General features: G+C 41.0%; 1 protein-coding gene across 1 annotated transcript in view; it reads left to right on the forward strand.

The window, feature by feature from the left end:
* GALNT1 (polypeptide N-acetylgalactosaminyltransferase 1) overlaps nucleotides 1–15,722 on the forward strand; it is a 264,230-nt gene that overhangs the window by 17,610 nt on the left and 230,898 nt on the right. The window contains exon 2 of the mRNA XM_077491924.1: nucleotides 6,532–6,771. Coding sequence (XP_077348050.1) covers nucleotides 6,636–6,771 — 136 coding nt within the window. The 5' untranslated portion in view covers nucleotides 6,532–6,635. The remainder of the gene's footprint in view (nucleotides 1–6,531; nucleotides 6,772–15,722) is intronic.

The raw sequence follows: 15,722 nt of genomic DNA on the forward strand, positions 1-15,722 counted from the left end.
AAGTGCGAGCAGCTTTTTTGAGTTCTCATTCCAGAAACGCTTTTTGCTCCTTCTGGATCATTGGAAAGTGTTTCTTTACCACAGGGGAGGCCCATCCATTAAGGGCGCATGAGTGCTGCCCCCTCTCTCCAGCCACCCCCTCTATGACTAATTGATGGATTCATGCATTGCATTAATCTGTTCATGGACACTACTGCCACATGAATTCCAGCTGTGGGTTTTTTTTTGCACCTGATTAGAGCCATAGGCTCTAATAGGCTTCAGAAATGGGCTTGGAGCACAGAGCATTTCGCTCGTAGTCCACCCAGATGGGTTTGAAAAGAAAATGAATATTTGCTTTTTTTTTTTTTTTTTTTTTTTAACACTGAACCACCTCTCTGCCAATCATCTAGCGCGGGTCTAATACCATCACCTGATTAGCTGAAGGCACAGGTCCCCCAATTGCAGACCGAAGAAAAGAGGGGGAAGCATGGAGGACACAGGAGCCGTCCCACAACTTGCCGCCGTCATCTGCTGCCTGACCCGCCACTAAGATGGGGGAAGTGGCGGGGATCACAGTGGCTGCATATGACGGGCACAAGTGGCTGCAATTTGTTTTTATTTATTTTTTCAGTTTGTTTTGTGCACTGACCGCCACTGCTTCACCAACAACATCCTTCCAGTAAAGAAGTGTTCTAAACCACTGCCTCCCAAAAATACACAATCTCTTTATTTACAGATAAAATAACACCTGAAAATAAAGAGGAGATTGATAAAGCTCTTGAATGGGCTTCTGCATCAGCATTGTCAATAACTCAAAATGCATTTTGGCAGGATGCTTTTTAAATTACAGTATTATGAGTGAAAGGGGGATGGTTACCTGTTCTCATGTATAGTTAAAACATTCTTAACATACACAGTCCTTGTTCCTTTTTAATAAAAAATACATTTAAAAAAAAAACAAGTTTAGTTTATATACCCTAAGCATAGTACTTTTATATACACTGCATTTCACCTTCCCAGTGTAAGAAAAGGACTTTCAATTTGTAAACTATTTCACACTAAATGTTGTGTGTGGGTTTTTTTTTTTTTTTTTTTTTTTATATATTTCCCAGGAATTTTTATTTGCTATTTATAAATTTTTTTTTTATGGTGTGCGAGTGGACAGTGACAACGTGCATGTGTTTTATTGAATAAAAAAAAAAATCTATATTTTTTTTTTATTCAATAATTGTGGGGGGGGGGGGAGGCTTTGGTGAGATATCAGGGGTCTAAATAAACCCCTAACCTCTCCCCTTTTGCAACAGAGAAAGGGACTGAGGGCACAAATTACTTATATACATTTGTTACAGTTTTCCATGATGATGGACCTTGAGAGACCCCAAGGGACACACATTTTTCACTATTGCCATATTCACCCTCCATTTGTTATCCGGAGGGGCCCTGCTAGATCCACCTCCTCAGCTCCTGGGCTAGACTCATGTTGCTGCCACTTTTTGGGTAACAAGCCTGTTGTATCCTGGCTTTGCATATTGGTAAGCGTGGGGTCTTCCACACCTAAGCACCCCCTTTTTACCATTTTGTTAAATGACATATACTATCTTTGAAATACACCCTTAATCAATGGTTTATATTTTAGACACACTGCATTCGTTTTGACTCGCAAAATGCGTTGAGTTTAAGATGTTTGTGTATTATTCTATATGATTCCTTGTAACGTGCATAACACATAACATATATATGCATTGGCCTTACTGACACCTAAAATATATAAATAATTTTTTTCTTTAACTGTTCAATTACGTGCTGGGTGCAGAGAGGTGACTGAGCTGTGTTGCTTAACTACAGTAGTAAAAATCAGGTCACAAGGCTGGGTGTGTTTGTATAATAAGGCTTACCTGTCGGTACTGTGAAGATCTCCCAAACTTGATATATTCAGAGTGCATGAATCCAGTGACGTCACCAGTGCAGGCCCTCTGAAGGTCCAGCATACAGTGCTGGACCTTCAGAGCTTGAGCCGCAAACAGTGACTCTTGTGCGCATACGCAGGAGTGATGTCATTGTGCCTCTGGCCACTCGTTTAGCTCAAGGCTCCGAAACACAAAGGAAGATGGAAGCCCTCACAGCTGTGACAGTGTGGCGCTGGAGGGCTTTGTTTTGAGGCAAGTCTCTCGTAATGTGCTAGTATGCTTTTCAATTCTAGCACATTATGACATTGCTTTGCAGGGGATTTTTTTTTTCCCCGTCAACTGCGGTTTACTACTGTGTCAACCATTTTGTTTAATTATCTACTGTGCTCTTTTCTCCTATTTCATATTTTATATTGGGACTCCGGACAAGTACAGTAAAACCTTGGATTGCGAGCATAATTTGATAATTTGTTCCAGAAACATGCTTGTAATCTAAAACACTTGTAAATCAAAGCAATTTTCCCCATAAGAAATCATGGAAACTCAAATCATTCATTCCACAACCATTTATTCATAAGTCCTTCAGTTTTATAGACCATATAAAAAGATTATAGCAATGTGATGAAGAAGCAAAATCCAGCAGAAGCGTCAGAGTATTAAAGAGAAGAGAGGCTTTAAGCCCCCTTTCACACTGAGGCGGTTTTCAGGCGCTACAGCGCTAAAAATAGCACATGTGTAGCGCCTGAAAAACGGCCCCTTTCACTCCAGTGTGAAAGCCGGAGGCAGGGTGTTAAAACCGCCCTGCTAGTGGCCGCATACTGCTGCTAAAACGCCGCTTTACCGCCGATGCCCGCACCGCCCCAGTGTGAAAGGGGCTTAAGTGTAGCAATATGTTGCTTAACCACTTCCCGACCGGCGCACGCCGATGTACGTTGGCAGAATGGCATGGGCAGGCAAATGGACGTACCTGTACGTCCCTTTAAATTTGCCGTCCTGCCATTGCGTGCTGGTCGGGACCCCCGTGAGTCCGGTTGCGGGTCCCGCGGACTCTATCGCCGTGGGCATACCTGTGATCGTCTCACAGAGCGGCTGAACTAGGAGATGCCGTTGTAAACAGCATCTCCCAGTTCTGCCTAGCAACAAGTGATGCTGATCTCTGCTCCATGTGATTGGAGCAGAGATCAGTGTTCATTAAAAGAAAGCCCAGCCCCCCAGAGTTAGTGACATGCCCCTAGGAACACTTAACCCCTTCACTGCCAGTGTCATTTAAACAGGAATCACTGCATTTGTATAGCAGTGATTGTTGTATAAATGACTGGTCCCAAAAATGTGTCAAAAATGTCCGATGTGTCCGCCATAATGTCACAGTCGCAATAAAAATTGCTCATCGCCGCCATTATTAGTAAAAAAAAAAAAAAAAAAAAAAATTAATAAAAGTGCCATAAAACTATCCCCTATTTTGTAGACGCTATAAATTTTGTGCAAACCAATCAATAATCGCTTACTATGTGATTTTACCAAAAATATGTAGAAGAATACGTATTGGCCTAAACTGAGGGAAAAATGTTTTTTTTTATATATTTTTGGGGGATATTTATTATAACAAAAAGTTAAAAATAATGCGTTTTTTCAAAATTGTCGCTCTATTTTTGTTTATAGCGCAAAAAATAAAAACCGCAGTTGTGATCAAATACCACCAAAAGAAAACTCTATTTGTGGGGGAAAAAAAGGACGTCAATTTTGTTTGGGAGCCATGTCGCACGACCGCGCAATTGTCAGTTAAAGCGACAGTTTCCGAATTGCAAAAAGTGGTCTGGTCTTAAGCCAGCAAAATGGTCCGGGGCTGAAGTGGTTAAATGTAACCATGTTGCTACACTTAGAGGCACCTCGCTTCTCTTTTGTACTCAGTTGTGACGTGACGCTACTTGTATATCAAGTCAAAATTTATTAACAAAATTTGCTTGTCTTGCAAAACGCTCTCAAAACAAGTTATTCTCAAACCAAGGTTTTACTGTAAATATTGTGAAGTTCACTTAAATGTGATGCTTGTCATGCAGTTGAATCCAGCCAGGGAAATACATTTCCCAAGGCTTTTGGTGAACTTTAATTTAAAAATAAAGCTCAGTTCCAACACAAAAATTAAGGTTACACCCCCCCCCCCCCACCCCCAGAGGTGTTGAACATTCTTCTTCAGGAGCCCTGAATCACTGCCGGCCCCTTGAATCAAAAGTCTGTGCAAAACTGCCCACTCTGCCTGCTGGTCTTTAGGAAGTTGTGGACACCGGCTTGGAGTCTTCATCCCTCCAAACACTTTTCAAAGTCTCCGGGCTGCAGAACCCGATCCAGAAGAGCAATCCCAGAGAATTGCAAAACCAATTTTCTCCATTCAGAGTAGATATCTTGAACCCCTCACCCTGTGTAACTGTGTGTAATATACACAGGTCAGGCCTTTTTTCACTACAATGTCTGATTTTATGAAGGTTGCAGTAGTTTTTCAGCAAATATTTTTGGAAAAAATGAATGTGTGTTTGTATAGAGGTGTTAATCAGTTTTATGCTGCCTTTGAAATAATAGAGTGGAGGGGAAAGCAGGTTTGCTTTGGAGCCTTATACATACAGTATCTCATAAAAGTGAGTATACCCCTTATATTTTTGTAAATATTTTATTATATTGCGTGACAACACTTAAGAAATGCCACTTTGCTACAATGTAAAGTAGTGAGTGTACAGCTTGTATAACAGTGTACATTTGCTGTCCCCTAAAAATAATTCAACACACAGCTATTAATGTCTAAACCGCTGGCAACAAAAGTGATGAGTACACCCCTAAGTGAAAATGTCCAAATTGGGTCCAAAGTGGCAATATTTTTGTGGCCACCATTATTTTCCAGCACTGCCTTAACCCTCTTGGGCATGGAGTTCACCAGAGCTTCACAGGTTGCCACTGGAATCCTCTTCCACTCCTCCATGATGACATCACAGAGCTGGTGGATATTGGAGACCTTGCGCTCCTCCCCCTTCCATTTTGAGGAGGCCCACAGATGCTCAATAGGGTTTAGGTGTGGAGACATGCTTAGCTAGTCCATCACCTTTACCCTCAGCTTCTTTAACAAGGCAGTGGTCATCTTGGAGGTGTGTTTGGGGTCGTTATGTTGGAATACTGCCCTGCAGCCCAGTCTCTGAAGGGAGAGGATCATGCTCTGCTTCAGTATGTCACAGTACATGATGACATTCATGGTCCCTCAATGAACTGTAGCTCCTCAGTGCCGGCAGCACTTGTGCAAACCCAGACCATGACTCTCCCACCAACATGCTTGACTGTAGGCAAGACGCTTGTCTTTGTACTTCTCTCCTGGTTTCTGCCACACATGCTTGACACCATCTGAACTAAATATGTTTATCTTTGTTTCATTAGACCACAGGACATGGTTCCAGTAATTCATGACCTTAGTCTGCTTGTCTTCAACAAACTGTTTGCAGGTTTTCATGTGCATCATCTTTAGAAGGCTTATTTCTGGGACGACAGCCATGCAGACCGATTTGATGCAGTGTGCGGGGTATGGGCTGAGCACTGACAGGCTGACCCCCTACCCCTTCAACCTCTGCAGCAATTCTGGCAGCACTCATATGTGTGTGCTATTTCCCAAAGACAACCTCTGGATATGACACTGAGCATGTGCATTCAACTTCTTTGGTTGCCCATGGCAAGCCCTGTTCTGAGTGGAATCTGTCCTATTAAACCTCTTTGTGGTCTTGGCCATTGTGCTGCAGCTCAGTTTCTGGATCTTGGCAATCTTATAGCCTAGGCTATCTTTATGTAGAGCAACAATTCTTTCTTTTTTTTTTTTTTTTTTTTTAGATCCTCAGAGTTCTTTGCTATGAGGTGCCATGTTGAACTTCCAGTGACCAGCAGGGAGGGATAGTGCCAAATTTAACACACCTGCTCCTCATTCACACCTGAGACCTTGTAACACTAACGAGTGATATGACACCGGGGAGGGAAAATGGTTAATTGGGCCCAGTTTGGACATTTTCACTTAGTGGTGTGTACTCACTTTTTGTTGCCGGCGGTTTAGATATTAATGGCTGTGTGGAGTTATTTTGAGGGGACAACACATTTACATTGTTATACAAGCTGTACACTCACTACTTTACATTGTAGCAAAGTGTAATTTCTTCAGTGTTGTCACATGAAAAGATATAATAAAATACAAACATGTGAGGGGTGTACTCACTTTTGTAATATACTGTAATCACTGTGCTGTTGGCCATTCTTGTGATACTGATATGCGACACTGTGCAACACTTATTTTTGTGGTTTGCTGGTTAATTCTCCTACATAGCAGTAGAGTGATCTTCCTGTGTTTGCAGTGTGATTGAGGTGTTAAAGTCATACGTATGGCTAAACACATTAACAAATCTTTTGGCAGCCAATAGAGTAAACATATGTAAACATGTATTTCAACTGTGTATGCTGCTGTTTCATTTTTAATACAAGCTGTCAGAACTGTTGAATTTTATTCACTGTTATTTTCTTTCTTCAGTCTGCTTCATAGCTCTGTATTCTTCATGTGTGATTGTTTTTAATGTGAAAGGCTGCATCTTTGCCTCTCCTAATGGTTTTTGTTTTTCTTCTCTTGCAGTTTGTGAAAGACTGATGACACTCGAATCTTGGTTTCTTGTTTTCTTATTTTGCAACATCATTTTTCAGTAGAATCTTTGTATTTTTTTTTTTTTTTCCCTTGCTATGAAAAAACTGGCCTATTTTAAGGTGGTATTGGCCACCTCGCTGGTTTGGGTCTTTTTGGATATATTTTTGCTGCTGTACTTCAGTGAATGCAACAAATGTGAGGATAAGGAGCGGGGCCTGCCTGCAGGAGATGGTGAGTGGTTTTGTTTGAATTTACAACACAATTTGTTTTTGTTTTTTTTCTCTTATTTTTAATGTACCAGTTAGGCCGCATACATGCTGGTTTCTTGTAAACGCTGTTTTTCCTAACGGGAGAAAATCTGCATTATAAACGCGCCTAAGCTGCATTATTTCAAACCAGTTTAGACGAGTTTAGCAAAATTTGGGAGTTTATTTCTTTTGCCAGAATTTTTATTTTACTCTGGCCATTGAATGAAATGCTAAAGTGCTAAATGCGCCTAGCATTTTAAGAGCATTTAACGGCATTCAGCACTTTTTTTTTTTTTTTTTTTGTGGCCAGAATTTCCTCTCCTGAATGAGATTTTAGGGTGTTGAGAAAACATCCTCTAAACTCCCCTGCTAAACTGCTAAAAATGCCCATGTGTGCATAGACACATAGGATAATATAGAGAGGAGTTCAAGGGCAGGTAAAAAAAAAATGCTGGGGGGGGGGGTTTGCATGTGCGCTGCCTGAAGCTCTGTTACTGTGAGAGAGGGTAAAGCCTCATAACGGCGGGTGTCTGCTAAACACCCGCAATTGATAAACTCCTACCTGTGCACACAGAATTCCTTCCTGCAAGTGGGGGTTTCATTCCCGATGGTTCTTGGTTTGATATGAAGACAAAATCAAACAAAATCGCACCGCTTCTTACAACAGCTAAAATGGCGCAGCTGAAACTGAATTTAAGTTTGAGGACACCTCGATAAATTGCCTCCCCCAGCCATGTTAAAACAAATATAATTTTTTTTTTTTCAAAAAGCGTAGAAACGCACCTCAGACCATATTACATCTAGCCTCACCATTGAGATGAGGGAGCTGTGTCAACGCATGTCTGAACTTGAAACCAGAGTAGATGTGAAAAACCATACCCTGAATTACTTGACAGATCGAAAATCTTAAAGAGGAAAATATAATATTACAGATAGGACTGGAGGACTATGAAAACTGTGCTAGACGCTCCAGTTTGCGTCTTCCTGAATCTGTGCTTTTATTTTTTTATCCACATTTTTATTGTGTTATTAGATACACACACACACACACACACACACACACACACACTCATATTAAGACCATCATATTTATTCATGTTCTAAACTGTTATTCCCCCCCCCCCCCCCCCCAAAAAAGGAAAAACGCCCAAGCCCCCCCCCCCCCTCTTCTCACGTCCCTACACCCTCCCACGTCCATATATATATATATATATATATATATATATATATATATATATATATATACATACATACATACATACATACATACATACACATACAGTGGTGTGAAAAAGTGTTTGCCCATTTCCTGTTCCTTTGCATGTTTGTCACACTTAAGTGTTTCGGAACATCAAACCAATTTAAACAATAGTCAAGGACAACACAAGTAAACACAAAATGCAATTTGTAAATGAAGGTGTTTATTATTAAAGGTGAAAAAAAATCCAAACCATCATGGCCCTGTGTGAAAAAACTATCAGCAGCTGTACGCAAATGGGCGTACAGCTGCGTCCCTTTAAATTTGCCGCCATGCCATCGCGCGCTCGCCAGGTTGGGACCTCCGTGAGTCCGATTGCGGGTCCCGCGTACTAGATTGGCGTGTGGTTACCAGCGATTGTCTCACGGGAGATGCTAATGTAAACAAGCTTCCCCCTGTTCTGCCTAGTGACAGTGTCGCTGATCTCTGTTCCCTGTGGTCGCAGCAGAGATCAGTGACGTGTCATACACAGCCACGCCCACCACAGTTAGAAACGCCCCAGGACACACTTAACCCCTACACTGCCACCTAGTGGTTAACCCCTTTACTGCCAGTGTCATTTACACTGGAATCTGTGAATTTGTATAGCACTGATTGCTGTATAAAAAAACTATGGTCCCAAAAATGTGTCAAAAATGTCTGATGTGTCTGCCATGATGTCGCAGTCACGATAAAAATTGCTGATCGGCGCCATTACTAGTAAAAAAAAAAATTAATAAATGCCATAAAACTATTCCCCTATTTTATAAACGCTATAACTTTTGCGCTAACCAATCGCTTCTTGCATTTTTTTTTTTTTTTTACCAAAAATATGTAGAAGAATACGTATCCGCCTAAACTGAGGAAAATTGTTTTATGTTTGGGGGATATTTATTATAGCAAAATGTAAAAAATCTTTTTTTATTTATTTTTTCTAAATTGTCGCTCTTTTTTTGTTTATAGCGCAAAAAATTAAAACCACAGGGCTGATCAAATAACACCAAAAGAAAGCTCTATTTGTTTGAAAAAAAGGATGTCAATTTTATTTGAGAGCCACGTCACATGACCGCGCAGTTGTCAGTTAAAGCGCCGCAGTGCCAAATCGCAAAAAGTGCTCTGGTCTTTGGCCTGCAAAATGGTCCGGGGCTTAAGTGATTAAACATAGTCTCTACAGATGCAGTCCGTTTTATTCCCAAATACCCCAGTCCCTCCTTACACCAAAGGGGAGTTTTGGTTGGATTTCCTGCTGTTTCTCCCTTGGGACAGTGATATTCAAAATCTCTGATTTTACACATATTTATTTTAAAGTTAGACAGCTTTCCGTATCTTGTTAACTCATCTAAAATAACTGGGATTGTTGTTCTAGGGTTGGACATATACAAGAGCAGGTCGTCTGCATATGCAGCTACTTTAAACTCCCTTTCCCCTACCTTTTACTCCTCTGATATCTGGGTTTTTACATATAGCCGCTAACAGAGGTTCCAATGTTATTACAAACCGCATTGGCGACAGGAGGCATCCCTGCCTTGTCCTGTTAAATATCTCCAGAGGAGGGGATAGATTCCCATTTATTTTAATTTTAGCTGTTGGATGATGATAAAAGGCCGATATCCATTTCATCATCTTTACCCCAATGCCCAGATGTCTTAGTGTTCCATGAAGCCCCAGTCCACCCTGTCGAAAGCCTTTTGGGCATCAATCGATAGGAATGCGACTGGGGTCTTCCCTCCTTCTACTTCATGGATCAAACACAGCGACTTCAGGCTATTATCTTTCCCCTCTCTCCCTGCTACAAACCCAAGCTGATCACTGCTTACCCAACTTGGTAACAGAGGCTTTAACCATCTGACATCCGCGCTATGGCCGAATGATGGCCACAGTGTGGATGTGAAATTTCCGGGAGACTGTCACATGACGGCCTCCTCTGTGCACGCTCCTTGTGTGCGCTGTGATCACGAGTCACTGAGACTCGGGTGATCACCGATCTGAGTCAGGCAATGACAGCTGATCACATGATCAAAAGAAAAGTTCAGTGATCGTTCCCGAAACGAAGAGGCAGTTATGCCTCATAAATTGAACCTGAAAGTGGCACCTATCAATGCCCACAAGTGCTGCCGATCGGTGTAACCGATTAGCGCCCATCGTTGCCGCCCCATCAGCGTACATCAATGACGGGCAAAAATGACCCGTTTTTTAAAAATGTTATAATTATTTTTTTTATTTTTTTTTTAATTCAGTCTTTTTTTACATATTTTTTTGTAAAAAAAAAAAAAAAAAATCGTAGAGGTGATCAAATACCACCAAAAGAAAGCTCTTTTTGGGGGAAAAATATAAAAATTTTAATTTAGGTACAATGTTGTATGACCGCGCAATTGTCATTCAAAGTGCAACAGCGCTGAAAGCTGAAAATTTGGTCTGGATAGGAGGGGGATTAAGTGCCCAGTAAGCAAGTGGTTAATCTTTCCGCTATTACTTTAGCGAAAATCTTTATATCTGTGTTTAACAGGGATATTGGGCGATTAACTTGCTGGAGCTGCTGGGTCCTTCGCTTCTTTTAGAATGAGGGTTATATAGGCCAGTAATGATTCCTCCCGAAAGGTCTCTCCTTCAGTCAGGGCATTAGGATATTCACATAGTTTAGGAATCGGAAATTTTTGAAATCTCATATGATAGAGCACCCATCAGGGCCCGGGCTCTTTCTCAAAGCCATACTATTTATTGCTCTTCTAACTTCTTCTGGCGTCATTGGGATTTCAAGTTGCTCCAGCTCCTTAGGCAACGTGAGATGGTCAAGACCTTTCAGATACTCGTTAATTCCTTCCTCCCTACATTCTTCTCTCTCTGATTCACATTGTTTAACCCCTTCCCGCCGAGCGTACGCAGATCTGCGTACTCGGCTTCCGGGGGGTATACCGGGATGATGCCCGCACCTGCAGGCATCATCCCGGTACCGTTTTTTACAGCGGGCGATTGGCTTTCCAGCCATAACAACCGATGCGGCTAAAAGCCGCTCGGCTGTTATGCCGGAGGAGCGGGAGGGGACATCCCCCCCCTCCCGCCGCCTCTCGCCGCTTCGTTCTAGTCTCCTCATCGTAAACACGGAAGCGACGTCATGACGTCACTTCCCGTTTACTCGGCTGCCAATGGCGCCGGTTTAAAAAAAATATCCGGTATTCAGAATCGCCGTTTTCGGCGATCTGAATACATTGAAGTGTAAAGGAGGGGTGGGGGGTCTTTTATACCCCCGATCCCTCCATAAAGAGTACCTGTCACCACCTATTACTGTCACAAGGGATGTTTACATTCCTTGTGACAGCAATAAAAGTGATCAAATTTTTTTTTTTTTTTTAAAACAATTTAGTTTTTTTAAAATAAATAAAAAAATAAAAAAAAAAATTTTCAAAGCGCCCGCCGTCCCCGCGAGCTCGCGAAGCAAAGAAAACGCATACGGAAGTCGCGCCCGCGTATGTAAACGGTGTTCAAATCACACATGTGAGGTATCGCCGCGATCGTCAGAGCGAGAGCAATAATTCTAGCAGTAGACCTCCTCTGTAACGCTAACCTGGAAACCGTAAATTTTTTTTAAAGCGTCGCCTATTGAGATTTTTAGGTACCGTACTTTGTCGTCAATCTACAAGTGCGCGCAATTATAAAGTGTGACATGTTTGGTATCTATTTACTCGGCGTAACATTATCTTTCACATTACGCAAAAAAAATTGGGCTAATTTTACTGTTTTTTTTTTTTTTTTTATTCATGAAAGTGTCCCTTTTCCCAAAAAGTTGCGTTTAAAACACCACTGCGCAAATACCGTGTGACATAAAATATTGCAACAATCGCCGTTTTATTCTCTAGAGCCTCTGCTAAAAAAATATATATAATGTTTGGGGGTTCCAAGTAATTTTCTAGCAAAAAATATGGATTTTAACTTGTAAACACCAAATTCCAAAAATAGGCTTAGTCATGAAAGGGTTAATGAACTATAGTACTCATGAAACACCTCCTCTATTTCAGCAGACAAATGACCCATCTCTCCCTGGTCGGTCTCAATTTTAGGGCTAAAGGAACACTCCCAACCCCCCCCCCCCCCCCCCCCCCCCCCCTTACCCCTTATTACCCTGGCCAACCACTTTTTATTTATGATTTATTTCTCCATTGATACCTCTCCTTATTTACCATGTGGAAGGCACATTTTTTTTTCTCTTGTTCTAAAAGGTCCACTAATTGCTCTCTTTTTGTTAAATTCCTGCCTCTCCAGGATACCTTGGGGTCTTGTCATTTTTTTTATTTTTTTTCTAAATCCTGTATCTCGTTATATGGAGAACAGAGCTTCTCACCCTTTTTTATTTATTTTTTTCTCCCTGTGCCTGCCCTTATAGGTGCCCTCTGTATGTGCTTCCCACAGGGCTGAGTGGGAAATTTCTGGTGTGTCATTTACCTCAAAGAAATTTTCAAGTTCCTGCTCAATCTTCTTAATTATCCCTGGGTCTTAAATAAGAGTTGTTTAATCTCCAATTCCTTCCTATCCTAGTATTTAATATTTCTTATTTAATCACTACTGGGGCATGGTAGAGCTGCACGATTTAATTGTTAAAAAAAAAATCACCATGCAATTCTTTCATATAAAGGAGTGGAGAGATTATCTGCTCACTCAGCTGTCAAAAGGAAACAAAACATGCTGGGCAATCTGCCAAGTTTAGAACTTGAAACATTGTAACAAATGCTTACTTCTTAGATCAGAGGGATAGAACTTCCTGTGTAAAGAAATAATCTGGGCAGTCTGCCAAGCTTTCAACCACAAAGTTTAACCACTTAGAGTCTAAATCTTTTTCTGACACTTCTTTCTTAACCACTTTCAGACCAGACCATTTTGCTAACTTAAGACCAGACCACTTTTTGCGATTCGGCACTGCGTTGTTTTAACTGACAATTGCGCGCGGTCATGCAACGTGGCTCCCAAACAAAATTGACGTCCTTTTTTTGCCACAAATAGAGCTTTCTTTTGGTGGTATTTGCTCACCCCTGCGGTTTTATTTTTTGCGCTATAAACAAAAAAAGAGTCAATTTTGAAAAGAAACGCACGATTCTTTACTTTTTGCTATATCCCACAAAAATATATATATATAAAAAAAAAAAAATTTCCTCAGTTTAGGCCGATACGTATTCTATATATTTTTGGTACAAAAAAATAGCAATAAGCGTTTATTGATTGCTTTGCACAAAATTTATAGCATTTACAAAATAGGGGACAGTTTTATGGCACTTTTTTTTTTTTTTTTTTTTTTTACTAGTAATGGCGGTGAGCAGAATTTATTTTTATTTTTTTATATATATTATTAGCAGAGACCCTAGGGAATAAAATGGCAATTGCTGTAATTTTTTAGCAATCGTTATCACAGAATAGCAGGGGGTTATCAGAGAATAGCAGCAGTTCTCATAGGACAGCAATGATCTTCTACAAATGATAGCAACTATCAGCAGGTAAGTGCAGTTTATCGATAAAAATCAACAGGTAAGTGCAGTTGTCAACACGAATTTATCAGTAAAAAAAAAAACGCAGTTTTCAAAGCGCAGCGTTAGTTGACCACATACATAAGTCATTGACAAAAACATCAGTCCTTATCAATAATTAACGGACGGTAATAGTCGGCAGATAGTGAAATTATCGAAAGGTAACTATGGTCATCCCCAGTAATGTCTGTGCAATAGCCACAGTTATCAGACCAATTATCGGCATTTATTGGCAGCGATTTATCAGCAAGGGCAACAGTCTTTAAAGACAGCAATGTTAATGGATAACCATATTAATTTACAGTCCATAGCAAACATGGTCAGCAGGCAGCTATGACTGGAAAAAGGAAGTGTTTACCAGTGACTCACGGTACTCATGCCAGTGCTCCAGCCTTCCACAGTCCGCTACAGTTTATGAACAGTTATCAGCAGTTTAGGAAGCAGATTACTTTACTTTAGGAGCTTATAAAAATAGCGGAGTAATTCTCCACTGTTGTAAGCCTCTTTTTTTTTTTTTCATATAGCAGCAGTTCCATTCACAACAGTTAGTCCTCATGCACACAGACGTTTTAAAAAACGGGCTGTAAACCTAGTACAGACGCCAGGAAAAAAGCAGCGTTAAAAACACGATTTTTTGGGCGTTTTTGCATTGAATTCAATGCACGTTAAGCCGCGCTAGCTTTCAGAATTTCCTTTTAGGAAGGCTTCACAGCCTGGTCCCCTACTGTGCATGCGCACGTCCACTGGTCCCTGCTGTCTTCTGGGACCTGTGCGTCTCCCAGAAGACAGTGGGAGGAAAGGAGGAGCGAAAAGCGGAAAGTTACATTTTTGGGTGGAACTCCGCTTTAACATGGAGTTTGTTAACTTGCTTTTTGTGACCATTTTTAGTCAACATCCTTGAAAAGGGATACCTGTCCATATGGTCATTAGTAAAATTAAAGTAAGGGTAAATATATCACAGGTAGCAATATTATAATGCATTTCTACTTGAGGAGTAAGTTGTATACATGTGTGTATTGTCAGAATTGTTTTAACCACTTGCTGACCAGCCGCCGTCATACTGCGGCAGGTTGGCATGATCCCACGAGCCGTTGTAGCTATACGTCGGCTCCTTTAAGCGAGCCCCGGAGGCACGCGCCCGCTGCACTGCGGGGGTGCCGATGCTCGTGGCTGATGGTCGCGATGACCGCTGCCCATGAGCATTCGGGAGCATGAGAGACAGAACAGGGACGTGTACGTAAACACACAAATCTTTGTTCTGTGAGGAGATGCAGATCGTGAGTTCCTAATAGCTAGGAATCACGATCTGTCATTTCCTCTAGGTCAGTCCCCTCCCACAGTTAGAAAAACACACGCACACACGCACACACGCACACACGCACACACGCACACACACACACACACACACACACACACGGAGAACACAATTAACACCTTCCCTGCCAGTGAAGTTTTTACAATAATCGGTGCATTTTTATAGCACTGATCGCTGTATAAATGTCAGTGGTCCCAAAATGGTGTCAAATGTGTCTGCCGTAATGTCACAGTCCCGATAAAAATCGCAGATCGCTGCCATTAGTAAAAAAAAAATAAAAAATGCTATAAATCTATCCCCTATTTTTGTAGACGCTAAAACTTTTGTGCAAACCAATCAGTATAAGTTTATTGCGATTTTAATTTTTTTTTTTTTTATTACCAAAGATATGTAGAAGCATACATTATCAGCCTAAACTGAGAATTTTTTATTTATTTTTCTTTATTTTTTTTAATGGGGATATTTTAGCAAAAAGTACAAAATATTGTGGGGGTTCCCCCCCCCCTCCAAATTGTCGCATTTTGTTTTATAGCAAAAAATAAAAACCGCAGAGGTGCTCAAATACCGCCAAAAGAAAGCTCTATTTGTGAGAAAAAATGACATCACTTTTGTTTGGGTGCAGCGCCGCACAACCGCACAGTTGTCAGTTAAAGCGATGCAGTGCCGAATCGCAGAAATGTCCTGGTCATTCAGCAGCCAAACCTTCCGGGGCTGAAGTGGTTAAAGGATCATCATTGTGAAAATTATTATATAGTTATAACTGTATGATGGTGTTCAGTATATGATTTATTTATTTTCATGCAAAAGCAATATGTATGTACTGGCGCATAGCTAGGTATAGCCATTAGCTTGTACTGGTGGCTGTAAGTGAC

This window comes from Lithobates pipiens, unplaced genomic scaffold (genome assembly GCF_037356315.1).
Source record: "Lithobates pipiens isolate NorthernLeopardFrog02 unplaced genomic scaffold, aLitPip1_a1.2 Scaffold_19, whole genome shotgun sequence".
NCBI classification, from domain to species: Eukaryota; Metazoa; Chordata; class Amphibia; order Anura; family Ranidae; genus Lithobates; species Lithobates pipiens.